Consider the following 14,729-nt stretch of genomic DNA (forward strand, 5'->3'; position numbering starts at 1 on the left):
AGTGGCAACTCTCTAAGTATTTAAAGACTGTTACCCCGAAATCATTTCATTCATCCTTGGCATGGCCAAATGGCCCTAGTTACTTTCCTTTATTACTTTTTTTTTTTTAAGTTTATTTATTTTTGAGACAGAGAGAGACAGAGCATGAACGGGGGAGGGTCAGAGAGAGAGGGAGACACAGAATCGGAAGCAGGCTCCAGGCTCTGAGCCATCAGCCCAGAGCCCGACGCGGGGCTCGAACTCACGGACCGTGAGATCGTGACCTGAGCCGAAGTCGGACGCTTAACCGACTGAGCCACCCAGGCGCCCCCCTTTATTACTTTTTTATTAAGTTTTTTCTTTTTATTTGGAGAGAGAAAGGGGGGGGGAGAGAAAGGGGGGGGAGAGAAAGAGAGAGAGAGAGAGTACAAGTGGGGGAGGGGGAGAGAGAGAGAAAGAGAGAGAGACAATCCCAAGCAGGTTCTGCCCTGTCAGCACAGAGCCTGACAAGGGGGCTCGAAATCACGAACCGTTGAGATCATGACCTGAGCTGAAGGCAGATGCTTGACTGACTGAGGAGCCACCCAGGCGCCCCTCCTTCATTCTTCACATAACTTTGGTCTCAAGATTTTTCACCATTATGATCACTCTTTTTTGGCAGTTCTCTAGTTTTTCAGTGTCCCACTTTGGATCTGACAGGTAGTACAGTCTAGTGGCTAAGAGCATAGATTGTGGATTTAACATTTTTTAAATGTTTTATTGCTTATTTTTGAGAGAGAGAGAGAGAGAGAGAGAGAGAGAGAGCGCCAGCGGGGGAGGGGCAGAGAGAGAGGGAGACACAGAATCAGAAGCAGGCTCCAGGCTCTGGGCTGTCAGCACAGGGCCCGATGTGGGGCTTGAACTCAAGAACCATGAGATCGTGACCTGAGTCGAAGTTGGACACTTAACTGACTGAGCCACCCAGGTGGCCCCAGACTGTGGATTTTAGACGGGTGTGAATTCCAGGTCTCCTGTTCCTAGGCTGTGATCAAGTCACTGAACCACAGTTTTCTCTTTGGTAAAATGGGGATAATAATATTAATTCATGAGGTATTTAACACACTGTCTGACACGCAGCAAGTCCTCAGTAAATTTCAGCTGCTATTATTATAGCTTCTAGATGCGAGTCCACTTTGGCTGGATAGTGAGTGATCACTAGGGAAGGAGATATTACAATTCTCTCAGGGGAACAGGAACACAGGGAAACGTACAGTCAGTGTAAAACATATTAAGCCTTGCCCGCACAAAAGACAAAAAAAAAAAAAAAAAAAAAAAACAACCTAAGAATCTAGCACTAGAAGATGGTTTAAAGTAAGGTGTTATCCAGGGGCGCCTGGCTGGCTCAGTTGGTGGAAAGTGAGACTCCTGATCTCGGGATTGTGAGTTCAAGGCCCACGTTGGGTATGGAGCCTACTTAAAAAATAAATAAAATAAGGTATATCCATCCATGTGGTGGAATAATACGCAGGTTTTTTAAGACTCTTCAGGATGTATTATTAAATAAAAAAAGAAAAACGCATAATGGCTTCCAATTATACATACACACATATATACATATACATACATGCCTGTGCGTGCACAAAGTAGAACTATGTTGATAAAACTGGCAACAGTAGCTACTGCTGCAGAGATGAACTGGGGCATGGGGATAAGGAATGGAGAGAAGCATTTTGATTTTTTTTAACCATGTACATTGATTACTTAAAAAAAGGTGGGGGGTGGGGGAGGAGGGAGTACAGAGAAACAATCTGCCCACAGCCCAGGTAGGCATTGCAATCCTCTTAGGTGTCAGCATCATTTGCAGTGGGTACAGGAACAGATACAAACGTCAATCACTGGACGTTTTTGTTCTGAGTAGGAAAGAGGTCTCCTAGTAATTATAACAAGTTAGCAGATCTCCCAACGCCATTTACGAGTAGCACAGAATAGGGACCAGTGACATCTTGAAAATTTCACTGGAGGAGAGGAAGAGGAGTAGCAAGTATGACAAGGGGACCTCAAAGCAGCCTTTCCGTTGGAAGCATTTTTTTTTCCTTGACTGCGTATTTATTCGGGCTCACTTTGGGAGACCCCCCCCCCCCAAAATTATGGGAGCCTACGGGCGCCTGGGTGGCTCATTTGGTTGAGCATCTGACTCTTCATTTTGGCTCAGGTCATGATCTCGAGGTCCATGAGATCAAGCCCCACGTCAGGCTCTGTGCTGACAGAGCAGAGCCTGCTTGGGACTCACTCACTCTCTCTCTCTCTCTCTCTCTCTCTCTGCTCACACTCTCTCTCTTGAAACACACACACACACACACACACACACACACACACACACACACACACATTTAAAAAAATTATGGGAGCCTAACACTTCCCCCTCTATCTTTACCTTGGCATCATCATTAATGGTGAATACGTTTTACTTGAATGTCTTTGACAAATGACCCCTGACTCAGGCCACCCGTGAATTCTTTGGACCCAACAGAGAAAGGAACTGAAGCTTTGGCTAACCGGGCCCATGAAGCAAAGTTCTACTGGAGAGGATTTCATAGTCTTTTAATAGCTGTTTAAAGCCTTTGAACACAGAGAAGAGGGCTTTAGAAGCTCCTGAAAGGGTAATGAGCTTAGCATTTCAACCTTTCCCCTCCTCCAAAACCTCAAATACTCAAAGGGGCATAGTGCTGAACTTACTTACAGGTAACAATAGTTACATGTGTATGTGTGTACGTATACTGTTCTCAGAATTGTAAAAAGGAAATAATGTCCAAATAGGTGACAGAGAGTATTTAAAATCCCACGTCGAGGTAAGACACAAGTGATATCTCATGTTCCTTCACTTTCATCTGAAGAGGTAGGGGTAAATATAACGCAGCTTCCTGCTCCTGGGAGGGGAAGTTCATCTTGTACTTTTCCCGCGAATCCTTTGAAATCATGGCTAAAGACCTTTTCTTCCACACTGCACAAGATTCTCTTCTGTACTACTAGGCATCAGCAGCAGGGGTAACTGGCCGTTTTAAAGGCTTGACAAAGTCTGGGTGGAATGGCTGACGTTTGAGAGATCTGTCCGTTTAGATGCATTCTACTGGTTAACTCGCGTGACGTCAGCATCAACATTCACGAAAAAAGAAAATGGCACAAAATGGAGTGAAGCACACTAAGTGGGCAGATGTTACTATATAGTTATAAGGTGTCCCAAACCAACGTAAACCGCAGTAACAAACCACATCCTAAAGCCGAGTTTAAGCCTACTTTAAGATAGAATCTGAAGCTGAGTTTAAATTTACTTTCAGATAGAATCACATAAAGAGAATTAGCAAAATCTATAGGAAACAAACAAACAAAAAAAAAAAACCTCTGTAATTAAAGAAGTATAAGTGGAATGTAGCCGGCAGGCATTTTCTGTTATTTACTTATTATTTTTTTTTTTTCAGTTTATTCATTTTGAGAGCGAGACCGAACAAGCAAGCGCATGCACAAGCCGGGGAGGGGCAGAGAGAAGGAGAGACAGAATCCCAAGCAGGCTCTGTGCTGATGGCGCAGATATGGGGCTGGAACTCACGAACTGTGAGACAGTGACCTGAACCAAGATCAAGAGTCGGACGCTGAACTGACCGAGCCGCCCAGGCGCCCCAGGCATTTTCTGTTTATTAAGAACAAATGGGACTACTGTAGAAAAAGAATAAGCCCTATCTCCGAGGCAGCGTTCCAAAGTGATTATAGTAATAAATGATTTCCTAACTTTTATTTGTATTTGAACGAGAAAACAAAGGGACACATTATTTTTTTATTTAAAAAAAATGGTTTTTTTTAAATTTTTACTTATGTATTTAATTTCATTCAAATTCTCATTAGTTGACATACGCTGCAATATTGGTTTCAGGACTCGAATTCAGTGTTTCACCGCTTCCATACAACACCCAGGGCTCATCACAACGAGTGCCCTCCTTAATACCTATCACCCATTTAGCCCATCCCCCACTCACCTCCCTACGTCAACCGTCGGTTTGTTCTCTATCATTAAGAACCTCTTGTGGTTTGTTTCCCTCTCTTCTCTTCCCCCCTCTTCCCCTATGTTCATCTGTTTTGATCTTAAATTCCACATATGAGTAAAATCATATAGTATTTGTCTTTCTCTCATTGACTTATTTAGCTCAGCATAATACATTCTAGCTCCATCATGGAAAAGGGCAGTGGGACAAGTTATCAATCATGAAACAGTAGGATGTTACCTTGAGGCATTTGATTCCAGGTATGTAAGTTAGGTCACTCTAAATCCATAGAGTTCGCACTCTACTTAAGAAAAATGTCTTTTAATGTTCATTTATTTTTGAGGAAGAGAGACAGAACATGAGAGGGGGAGACAGAAGCCGAAGCAGGCTCCAGGCTCTGAGCCGTCAGCACAGAGCCCGAGGCGGGGCTCAAACTCACAGACTGCGAGATCATGACCTGAGCCGAAGTCGGACACTTAAGCGACTGAGCCACCCAGGCACCCCTGCAACCTACTTTTTTAAGCCCATAGGGTTTAATGGTAATAAGGGCGGAGAATACTTGTTAAAGGTACAGCCAACAGCAACTACAGCTATGGCCTTCACACATAGACAAGGTGTAATGTATATATAAGGTTTATAGCCACATCCACATTTTTCCAGTAAGAAAAATCTTCATTGTCCGTACTTCATATTTGACATAGTTAACGTGTCTTACTACTAATCATTTAATCCATAATATAACCGACTTGAGCACATATATTAAGTTATATATTTGAAAGAACGCACGTGGCCATAACCGTGTATGATTTTTTAAAAATCATTAGTTTACGTACCAATCATAAGCAGTTATGTTGTTCATGAAGCAGTTATGTTGTTCTTTATACACGATTTGAGAAACCAACGCTTTTCTCCAATAGTTAACTGAACAGTGCGTTATTTTATTTTTATGTATTTATTTTTTGCAGTAGGCTCCACGCCCCCCTGGGTGGCTCAATCGGTTCGGCATCCGACTTCGGCTCAGGTCATGATGTCACCGTTTGTGAGTTCGAGCCCCGCGTCGGGCTCTGTGCTGACAGCTCAGAGCCTGGAGCCTGCTTCGGATTCTGTGTCTCCCTCTCTCTGCCCCTCTCCCGTTCACGCTCTGTCTCTCTCTCTCTCTCTCTCTCTCTCTCTCTCAAAACTAAACAAACATTAAAAAATTAAAGGCAGAACAAAAAAAGGAGGACCCACACACCAATGTGGGGATTGAACTCAAAAGCCTGAGATCAAGAGTGGCATGGTTTACTGACTGAGCCAGCCAGGCAACCTCCTAATGAACAGTATTTTTAAAACCTAACCATACTGAGACAAATCTTACTTACAAAAGTAAGTTCGTCAATGCTCATATTACGTTCCTTACTGAAGACTCCATCTTTAATGTAATATCTTGGCAGAAATTGACTAATGCAATACTGATCATACGGACATCCTTACCTTGTGCTGGTATCTAGTGTCAAATGCATGTTTTATCAAAAGATTCTTTATGACAGAGATAGCTGTATATCTGATCTCGTAATTGTCTTGCAGAGCAATGGAGGTTTCCCTCAGAAGTAAACCGACCAAGAAGTGATGCTTGCAATATTCATCTGATAAACTGTATTCAAGATTTGAATCTGCAGTACAATGAAATTTAAAGCCCGTTTACAAAAACAGTAATTACTTTAACATTAAAATACTGCGTTTATTACTTAGCAAACACGTGGTCATGCTCGCAAGAGCTATAATTTTGCCATTAACAAACGTGAACAATTCTTTTGTCATACAGAAGGAGCATGCAAAATTTTTACAAGACAGGCGCACTCATAATTAGGGTATGTGATAGCCTTAATGATCACGTCAGTGGGTAAGAGAGTCCCTAGATTTCTTTGTCCTACATTCTGTTGAACTCTTAGGAATCTTAAGACAGAACCCAGAATGAAACAATACTATATTTGGCAAGGTCTTAACACATTTCTTTCGATCTGAAGAGCTTTAGTTACAACTACAAATTGGACCGATTCCATACAACAATGCTTGAATTACTGATCTGTTTACACTTGTCAAAAGTAGGAAAAAGAAGGCAAAGACAACTGAATCGTTCTAATGGGATTAACTATCGACTATTCTAGTAGATGTTCCATCCCGGCCTGGACGCATGTCAACCCCCCTTCATCAGCAAATACAGACCTTTGATTTCATAAAATCACTTCGAACTAGGTCTTTCGCTCCCTTTTGGACCTCAGTCCATTTCAAATCCCCGCTGCCCATATCTTGGTTGGGACTTGCCTTATAACTACTCACAAGGGATCGTGATCAAGTTTAGCAATTTCTACGGTAGACTTTTACAATCTGTATTTCCTCTCCTCTACCCTACCCTTGAATTGAATGAGGCCATAAAGCTGAAGGATAGGTTTTCTTTTCTTTCTTTTTTTTTTTTTTGGCCTCCTCTTTAGCAGTTAATATATTGCTATGTATTCAGTTAGGACATAATAAGTGGTGTGAGTAGTCAGATTCAATCCTAAATCCTGATGATCCGTCCACCCCTTCTGTTCTCGGACTTCCTCATAGCTACCGATAAATCACGGGGAAGTATTCGAGCCACACATGCTCAGAATCTAACACGGGAGTGGTTGAACGGGGATGCTTGGTTTCTTAAATATGTTGCCTTCATTTACGCTGGCTAGAATTCAATGACTGAAACCACTGCTCAGCAGCTACTCCCCTGGAGACCAAGGCAGCTGATTTTCTTCTTGCCATTGGTCACCCTCTTCTGTGAACCCCCACCACTTCCTACGCACGAGGGCCAAGAATAACTGAGCAGGTGGGGGGGGGGGCTTTATGTGGGGAGATTTTGCAACAGCAGTTAGGTTTTTCACTTCAGTGCTTTGAATAAATCCAATCAGGTAGTTTCATCCACGCCTTCAAAACTGTCGCCAAGCAGTCATTAGACAGGGTCGGAGAGGAGGGAGGGAAGCCTGGGACAGAGGGCACTGGCTCAAAGAATAGATACACCCTCCGGTCCCCTTGCTGGCTTGAGCAGGAACTTGTTTGCAAGCAATCGGTGTTCAAGCTTATTTTAAGAGGAAACAAATATACTGCCTCATACACCACCTCCTAGGTTTTCTAAGTACGTTAGCTTAAAGCCTCACTGTGTGTGGCTAGGGAGAATGTGAATAAGCAAACAAAGCCCCCCCGTCCATCTTAAGCCATTCATCAAATCAATGGTTTTTCAAGACAGTTAACTACTTTAGAGTGAACCGAGTTAAACCTACCTACTGAAGTCAAACGGTCCACCGCAAATGAAAAAAAATCTAATTAATATATGAAAAGAAAAGGGACAAATAAAAAACATAGTAACATAAGAATTGTGCTACACAACAAAGCATTCAATAAAACTAGCAACGGAGATAACATTTAATACATACATATTACTATTCCACTCTGCCTTTATACGTTCCTTGCAGTGGAAATGCATTCATATGGTTTTTTTTCTTAATTTAGTCTCATTTCAGAGTCCAAACACTACTACAGAAAGCAATTTGACTAGTATCTGACATCTCTGTTTAAGCAGCGATCTATGTAATACACCTGATCTCTCCACACTATGAATACTATCACTGACGCTATGAAGAAAATGCAGATACTGTTAATGAACATATCTTCACGTAGCTAACAATTCTGACGTTACCTTTAAATTCACAGGTTTACCTAGAAAACATTACCCTATGCTAGCACTAGCCAAAAAAGAAAAAAAAAAAAAAAGAAAAAAAAAGAAAAGAAAAGAAAAACACGTTCTCAAGTGATGGAAAATGCAAACACGTACCTTGCACTCGCTGGAGTTTCGGTTTGGCAAATGCCATTGGCAAATTCAGAGGAATGTAATGCTCGTGGTTGCAAATTGTTTGCAAAAATTCAAACTTGTATTCAGCCAGAACCTAAAGGGAAAGAAATTATACACGAACTCCTGTTTAGTCGACACGTACCATTTTAATAACGAAACACAGAGCGTTAGTTTCCAAAACGGAAGTGTTCAGTGGTTTAAGTAAACCTTGAGATGTGGCCTACGTAGGAAAGAGTTAACACAGCAGGCCCAAGGCTGCTCTCCTTAAAAAAAAAAAAAAAAAAAATGCCTGCTTGCAAGGTTGGTTGCAGGCTGGCATTTGGGAAATTGGATTCTGAAATGCTCCCTACATGATAAGGTCGTGCCTTCTCTGCCAGCCTGCTCTATTTGTACAAACAATGTGATTTATTGCTTTCTTTTCCTTTCCCGACTCTGGAAGGTTGACCAGTCTCCAATATATGACCAGCCCCCAAGAAAAAAAACTTCAACTCCAAGTCTCAACTGGGCTTCCCTGAACAGAAATGTGGCACGCACGCGGCTGCGTTTTCAGGGCTGGAGAGACTCCGGGTGACCTTCACAGGAGGGAAGGCACTCGGGGAAGCCTGCGTGAGAATTGCCAAGGACTCCACTTGGGTTTTGATCTTACTGTTCCAGCTAAGTAGCCTTACTGCGTCACTCTAATGAATGTCAGCCGTGACTAAGACCGCCCCAAGTATATGTTCAGTCCCGTGAGTCTTTCTAGTTAACCACTGAGCGTGTGGGTGGTCTTGGGGACTCCCAAAACACCATCCGATATCCTCTGCGTTGAGGTACAGATATCCGCAAAGTACAAAGACAAAGACAGCAGTTCCAAACCCTCCAGAGAATAAATGTCACTCTTGGTCTCAAGCTCTAATGTCCGACAGCTGTTATACGTCCTTATAACTTACCTTAGGATCTTTGGGGCTGAATCCAGATATATAGTCATTTATCAAATTGAAAACAAATCCTCTATCCATTAGTGTCAAACAGCGCTATAGAAACCAAGACAAAACGAACAGGGACGTAATTCTAGAAGTCTGTCATGACAAAAGGCAAGTGATTTATTGTTGGAATTGGGTCCCAACTGTACAATTTTCATATATATGTAAGCATTCCCATATATGTGTATATGTGTACATATACATACATGCACAAATGCATATATCCTTATATACATATATATGCATATATACACACAAATACATATGCATATATACATACACATATATACGTAATCTATTGAGCTACAGGGACTCATTTTGGTCAATCTGAAAAGCTCTAAGTGAAGTATATGGTGGTCAGCTAGCGACGAAAAGTGGGGTTTGGCTATGTAAACATTTCAGACCCAAAGAGAAGGTTCTCTCTGTGTTCCGTGAAGTCTTGGCCTATTAAAACATCCTTCCTCTGTGGAGAAAGAGGAACCCTTTTGCCCTGCTGGTGGGAATGCAAACTGGTGCAGCCACTCTGGAAAACAGTATGGAGGGTCCTCAAAAAACTAAAAATAGAACCACCCTACGACCCAGCAATTGCACTAACTAGGTATGTATCCAAGGGATACAGGTGTGCTGTTTCGAAGGGGCACATGCACCCCCGTGTTTATAGCAGCACTATCGACAACAGCCAAAGTATGGAAAGAGCCCAAATGTCCATCGACGGGTGGATGAATGGATAAAGAAGATGTGGTATCTATATACAATGGAATATTACTCAACTATAAAAATGAATGAAATCTTGCCATTTGCAATGACGTGGGTGGAACTAGAATGTATTACGCTAAGCGGAAGAAGTCAGGCAGAGAAAGACAAATATCATATGACTTCACTCACGTGGAATTTAAGAAACAAAACAGATGAACATAGGGGAAGGGAGGGAAAAATAAGATAAAAAACAGAGAAGGAGGCAAACCTCTTACATCCAGAGAACAAACTGAGGGCTGCTGGAGGGGAGGTGGGTGGGGGGGGAATAGGCTGGGTGGGTGATGGGCGCTAAGGAGGGCACCTGTTGGGATGGAGCACTGGGTGTTGTCTGTAAGTGAGGAATCACGGAGTTCTACTCCTGAAACCATTATTACACTATATGTTACCTAACTTGGGTTTACGAACAACATCCTTCCTCCGCGACAGGCCTAATAGCTGTTCACACTTGCCTGCGGGTCATTCTCCTCCTCATCATGCCAGGCCTGGCTAGTAACTCCAGCACTCTTCTGCCGAATCCTACCCATTCCTCAATGTCCCGGGGAAATCCCATCCTCCTTAGTCACCCCGGCCCACAAGCCCCTTGAAGCATTTATATTCTACGCTAGCTTGTTTTGTACTTATTAGTTCCCTATGATTTTACCTACACAGGACAACAGGAAGACTCTCTTTCTCTTTATGTTCTCCCTAGTGCCTAGCCTATTCCTGTGAAACAGAAGGAACCCACTATGCTTGCACCTCATTTCTCACTGTGCTTGCGACAGCGTTCTAGAGAAATACGAACGCGAATATGACATGGTCTTCACCCCCGTCCAGGGGTAAAGACAGACAAGGTAAACAAATAATTAAAATACAGCACAGTAAGAAGTAGCACAGGGGCATGGAAAGGACGGGTGAACAACAAAAAATCTTTGGTCTTGCTCCATTCATACAGATCAAAACCAAAACTCCTTAGCCGGACATTCAACGCCTTCCATCCTAAACTCTCTGCCGCACAAGGCTTGCTCATCCCTAAACAATTCTGGAAACACACGTATCTCTCCGTCTTTGCTCGTGGACCCTCCTCTACATGCAACAGCTTCAACTCTTCTAGAAGAACTTTTCTTCTCGGCCCTGGTCATAGTTCCTGGTCATAAACCCTCCTGTTCTGGTCTTGCTACTGTAGTTTGTTTCTATTTTCCAAGTAACAATCATCACACTTTACCCTGAATACGTATTAGAAATGTGATTTCAGGGGCGCCTGGGTGGCTCAGTCGGTTGAGCGTCCGACTTGGGCTCAGGTCATGGTCTCACAGTTCATGAGTTCAAGCCCCGTGTCAGGCTCTGAGCTGTCAGCTCAGGAGCCTGCTTCGGATTCTGTGTCTCCCTCTCTCTGCCTCTCTCTCTCTCTCTCAAAAATAAACATTAAAAGAAAAGATTCTGTCTCTCTTTCTCTCTCTCTCCCTCTGCCACACTCTCTCTCTAAAATAAAAATAAATAAAAAATAATAAAATAAAATAAAATAAAATAAAAAGAAATGTGACTTCTGAGACAGCCTCTTGTCTCTGAATCTTCACAGAAAAGACAGGCAAATGGTGACTCAAATGAAGTAAATACAGCTATGACATCAACTGTGTTCTATTTATTCCCTTTACATAGTAGCTTTCAAGTTTAAACCCCATGGGAGAAACTGAGAGTTTACATTTCAAATAGCGTCCTCCTTAATTTACTTTAAAATGATAGGTGGGGACGCCTGGGTGGCTCAGTCGGTCAAGCGTCCGACTCTTGATTTCGGCTCAGGTCATGATCTCAAGGTTCGTGACACTGAGCCCCGTGTTGGGCTCTGCACAGACAGTGCAAAGCCTGCTGGGGATTCTCTCTTTATCTCTCTCTCTCTGCCCCTTCCCTGACTCGTGCTGTCTTTCTCTCTCTCTCTCAAAATAAATAAACATTTTTAAAAAAATGGAAAACAAGGGTACGTCAGACACGAAAACTGCTTGGATGGAGTCTCGACCGTGAGGTTCTTTACGTGAGGCTGAGATATGAGGAAGGGCTGGGAGAAGAGGGGTAGTAGAAAGGAGCAAGCAAACAGTAAGCACATTTACAAACCCGTGCCCCTTCTCTGCAACAACTCAAATATTGTCACCCGCTTTATAGAACAATTACATTCTAGCACTGCCCTTTACGTACCAAAAAACTAGAACTACGATAAACCAGAACAGTGATAAATGCGTGGTTCTTCATCCATATAGGAGTTTCTGGTATCTCTCAAACAAAATCATCTCGCTGACCAAAATGAACAATCTTCCCTCACGTGGATTAATAACATGTAGATTGCGGTTACATCAGCAAACAGGTTGCTTTCGTTCCAGAGTTGCAAACTCAAAGGCCGACAGGGGTCAGAGAAGTGATTTAAATGCATAAAGAGTCAAGGGTATACTAAGGAGTGGTGGGGCCTGTGGCAACCTAGAAAGTACATGCCTCGTCTAAAGGCACCTAAATTAATATATTTGAAAAAACATCCCGTGAAACAAGCAAAACATGCCTTCTGGCTAAGCCACCCTTGTATGGGACCTCTGATTTAATTAATTAGGCATTTCAGTGGGGGGGGGGGGAGGGATCAAACCTGGCTGTTTTACTAAACTGATGGATGAATTCAGTCAAAAGTTTCTCCCGCATTTTACAAAGACCTAGCTGAGTCTCTAGAAAGTGGGTAGTTTTTTTTCTTTGGCTTTAAAAGACCACATTGGTGAAGAGTATCTCCTCACCATGTTCTGGCTGCCTTTAACTCACCTTCAGGAAGCTAGCCAAACTATAATTGACATTTCTGGACTCATCGGGAATCTCGGCATAGCGAATAGTCACATGGGGAATTATCGCAAGAAGCAATGAATGTAAGACATGATGATATGCCTCTGGAAATCTCTGGCCTCTGGGAAGCTTAAATCAAACAGACATAGCAAAGAGTCAGAGCTGCAAAAGGTTTAAATCAATTGCTATTTTTATTTTCAAACACATGCTAGATATAAATGTGGCTTTTCTTAACTGGAGTATAACTTTTCTCCCAACTTAAAGATGACATCACTAGTTCAACATACACTTCAGATCCTTAGAGGAACTATAATGAACTGACTGAAATCATCAACAAACCAACTTTGGGGGCGCCCGGGCGGCTCAGTCGGTTGGGCGTCTGACTTCAGCTCAGGCCATGATCTCACGATCCGTGAGTTCGAGTCCCGCATCAGGCTCTGTGCTGACGGCTCAGAGCCTGGAGCCTGCTTTGGATTCTGCGTCTCCCTCTCTCTCTCTCTCTCTCTCTGCTCCTCCCCCATTCATGCTCTGTCCCTCTTACTCTCAAAAATGAGGAAACGTTAAAAAAAAATTTTTTTCAGAATAAAAAAAAACAACTTTGGAATTATGTTCCTGAGATCTACCCACATCCCAGATTTTCATTCCAGTTTTTTTTCCTGACACACAATTTCAGCAAACCCATTCTGTGAAAAGTCTGACGAAAACGGGAAATAGGTGAATATTTACATTTCACAAATCTCGACTCTGTAATTGCCAGAACTAAGAAAATTTCTTTGTACTTTTATGAGAATCTAAAAATACAACTCAATGTATATGCCACATTCCAGAAACACATCTGTTACAGAAGGTGTTTTGAACGTCATACATGCGTCAGACCTTTCTAAGAGGTGATTTCTGATCTGGTACTTGGTCTCCAAATGAATGTTTCAACATAGACATTTCTAAGCTACAAGATAAAAGGCAAGCTTCAAAGAAAATGCATTTTACATGGCAAATAACAAAAAGGAAGGAATGCATGTGAACAAGCCTCTGAGGACTTTGAAAATGTATGAACTGTCAGACCTCAGATTCATGCAATACATCCATTGGTGTTTGGTTTTGGTTTGTTTTCTTAGGCAAAATTGACAAAGTCAAGGGCTAAGAGCCCTTCGGTATAAGAGGATCTGTGCATCATTGCTACCTGTGAACAGGATTAGCCTTCTTTGCCTATGCTAAATATTATCCTTGGGGCACCTGGATGGCTACGTCTGTTACATGTCTGACTCTTGGTTTCGGCTCAGGTCATGATCTCATGGTTCATGGGATCGAACCCCACGTCAGGCCCTGCGCTGACTCTCTCTCTCTCTCCCTCTCTCTCTACCCCTGCCTTGCTCGTGCACTCTGTCAAAATAAATAAATATTTTCAAACATAGATTATTCTTAGCCTACTTACCTTAATTTTATTCTCTTCCAACAAGTATGTGGCCATAGACTTTGCAATAATTTCAAAAAAAAACCACGAGTACTAAAATAAACCAACAAATACATAAAATCAATTTTTAATAGTTACCCAAATCCTGAAGCTCAGCAAAGTTCGACAAATCAGTATGGACCTTATCTCTGAACTTTAACATTTTAAAGTGATCGCAATTCACCATCGAAGTTGCACAAGGTAATATTGTACCACCTCAGCGCCAGCCGGTGAGGTGCAAAGGGCATGTGGTGGGAATGTTTGCCGTGTGGGGAGGGGCATCTTATCACAGACCTTATTTGGATTTGCTTACACATGGTGCTGAGAGGAAACCAACTTTTAGTCTGTCTTAGGATTGCTCTTAAATTCTCTACAGATGGGGCACCTGGGTGGCTCGGTTGAGCGTCCAACTTTGGCTCAGATCAGGATCTCGGGGTTCACGAGTTCGACCCCACATCGGACTCTGTGCTGATAGCGTGGAGCCTGCTTGGGATTCTCTCTGTCACCCTCTCTGTCTGCCCCTCCCCTGCTCTCTCTCTCTCAAAAATAAACAAACACTAAAAAAACAGAGGGGGGGGGAAGGTCACATGAGCAAATGACGAAAAGACTAGAACCGAAATGGTTCCTTGTGTCCTGGTTCCTTACCTTTAGCAGTTTGTTTATCGATAAAAAGTCAGCAGACTGTTTCAACACTGCGATCATCGTAGTGGCCAGAGTTTCATGTATCAGCTGGGCCTGAGGCGCGTTCGGTTTTTCGGGTCGGAAGCTATACTACAAATGCAGGAAAATGCAGCCCTAAGTCAGAATCCTCACATAAAATACACTGCTCACAGAGAAAGCTTATTCCACAAACCTTGATGAAGGATCTTAAATAATTATCCAAGCCTTCTTCATGGCACTTTGAAACGATATGTAAGAGAACC

General features: G+C 42.6%; 1 protein-coding gene across 4 annotated transcripts in view; it reads right to left on the reverse strand.

The window, feature by feature from the left end:
* The window catches only part of DOCK11 (dedicator of cytokinesis 11), a 199,830-nt gene that overhangs the window by 73,277 nt on the left and 111,824 nt on the right, over positions 1 to 14,729 (reverse strand). For 3 of the 4 annotated variants that reach the window (XM_081792433.1, XM_081792430.1, XM_081792432.1), the window contains exons 25-32: positions 14,660 to 14,729; positions 14,452 to 14,577; positions 13,789 to 13,860; positions 12,339 to 12,485; positions 8,781 to 8,864; positions 7,834 to 7,945; positions 7,283 to 7,321; positions 5,466 to 5,644 (exon numbers count right to left, since the gene is read on the reverse strand). In XM_081792433.1, the coding sequence (XP_081648559.1) occupies positions 5,466 to 5,644; positions 7,283 to 7,321; positions 7,834 to 7,945; positions 8,781 to 8,864; positions 12,339 to 12,485; positions 13,789 to 13,860; positions 14,452 to 14,577; positions 14,660 to 14,729 (829 nt within the window). The remainder of the gene's footprint in view (positions 1 to 5,465; positions 5,645 to 7,282; positions 7,322 to 7,833; positions 7,946 to 8,780; positions 8,865 to 12,338; positions 12,486 to 13,788; positions 13,861 to 14,451; positions 14,578 to 14,659) is intronic. The other variant, XM_081792431.1, reaches the window with a different exon arrangement.

The sequence above is a fragment of the Panthera onca genome, chromosome X (assembly GCF_046562875.1).
Source record: "Panthera onca isolate mPanOnc1 chromosome X, mPanOnc1 haplotype 2, whole genome shotgun sequence".
Lineage (NCBI taxonomy): Eukaryota > Metazoa > Chordata > Mammalia > Carnivora > Felidae > Panthera > Panthera onca.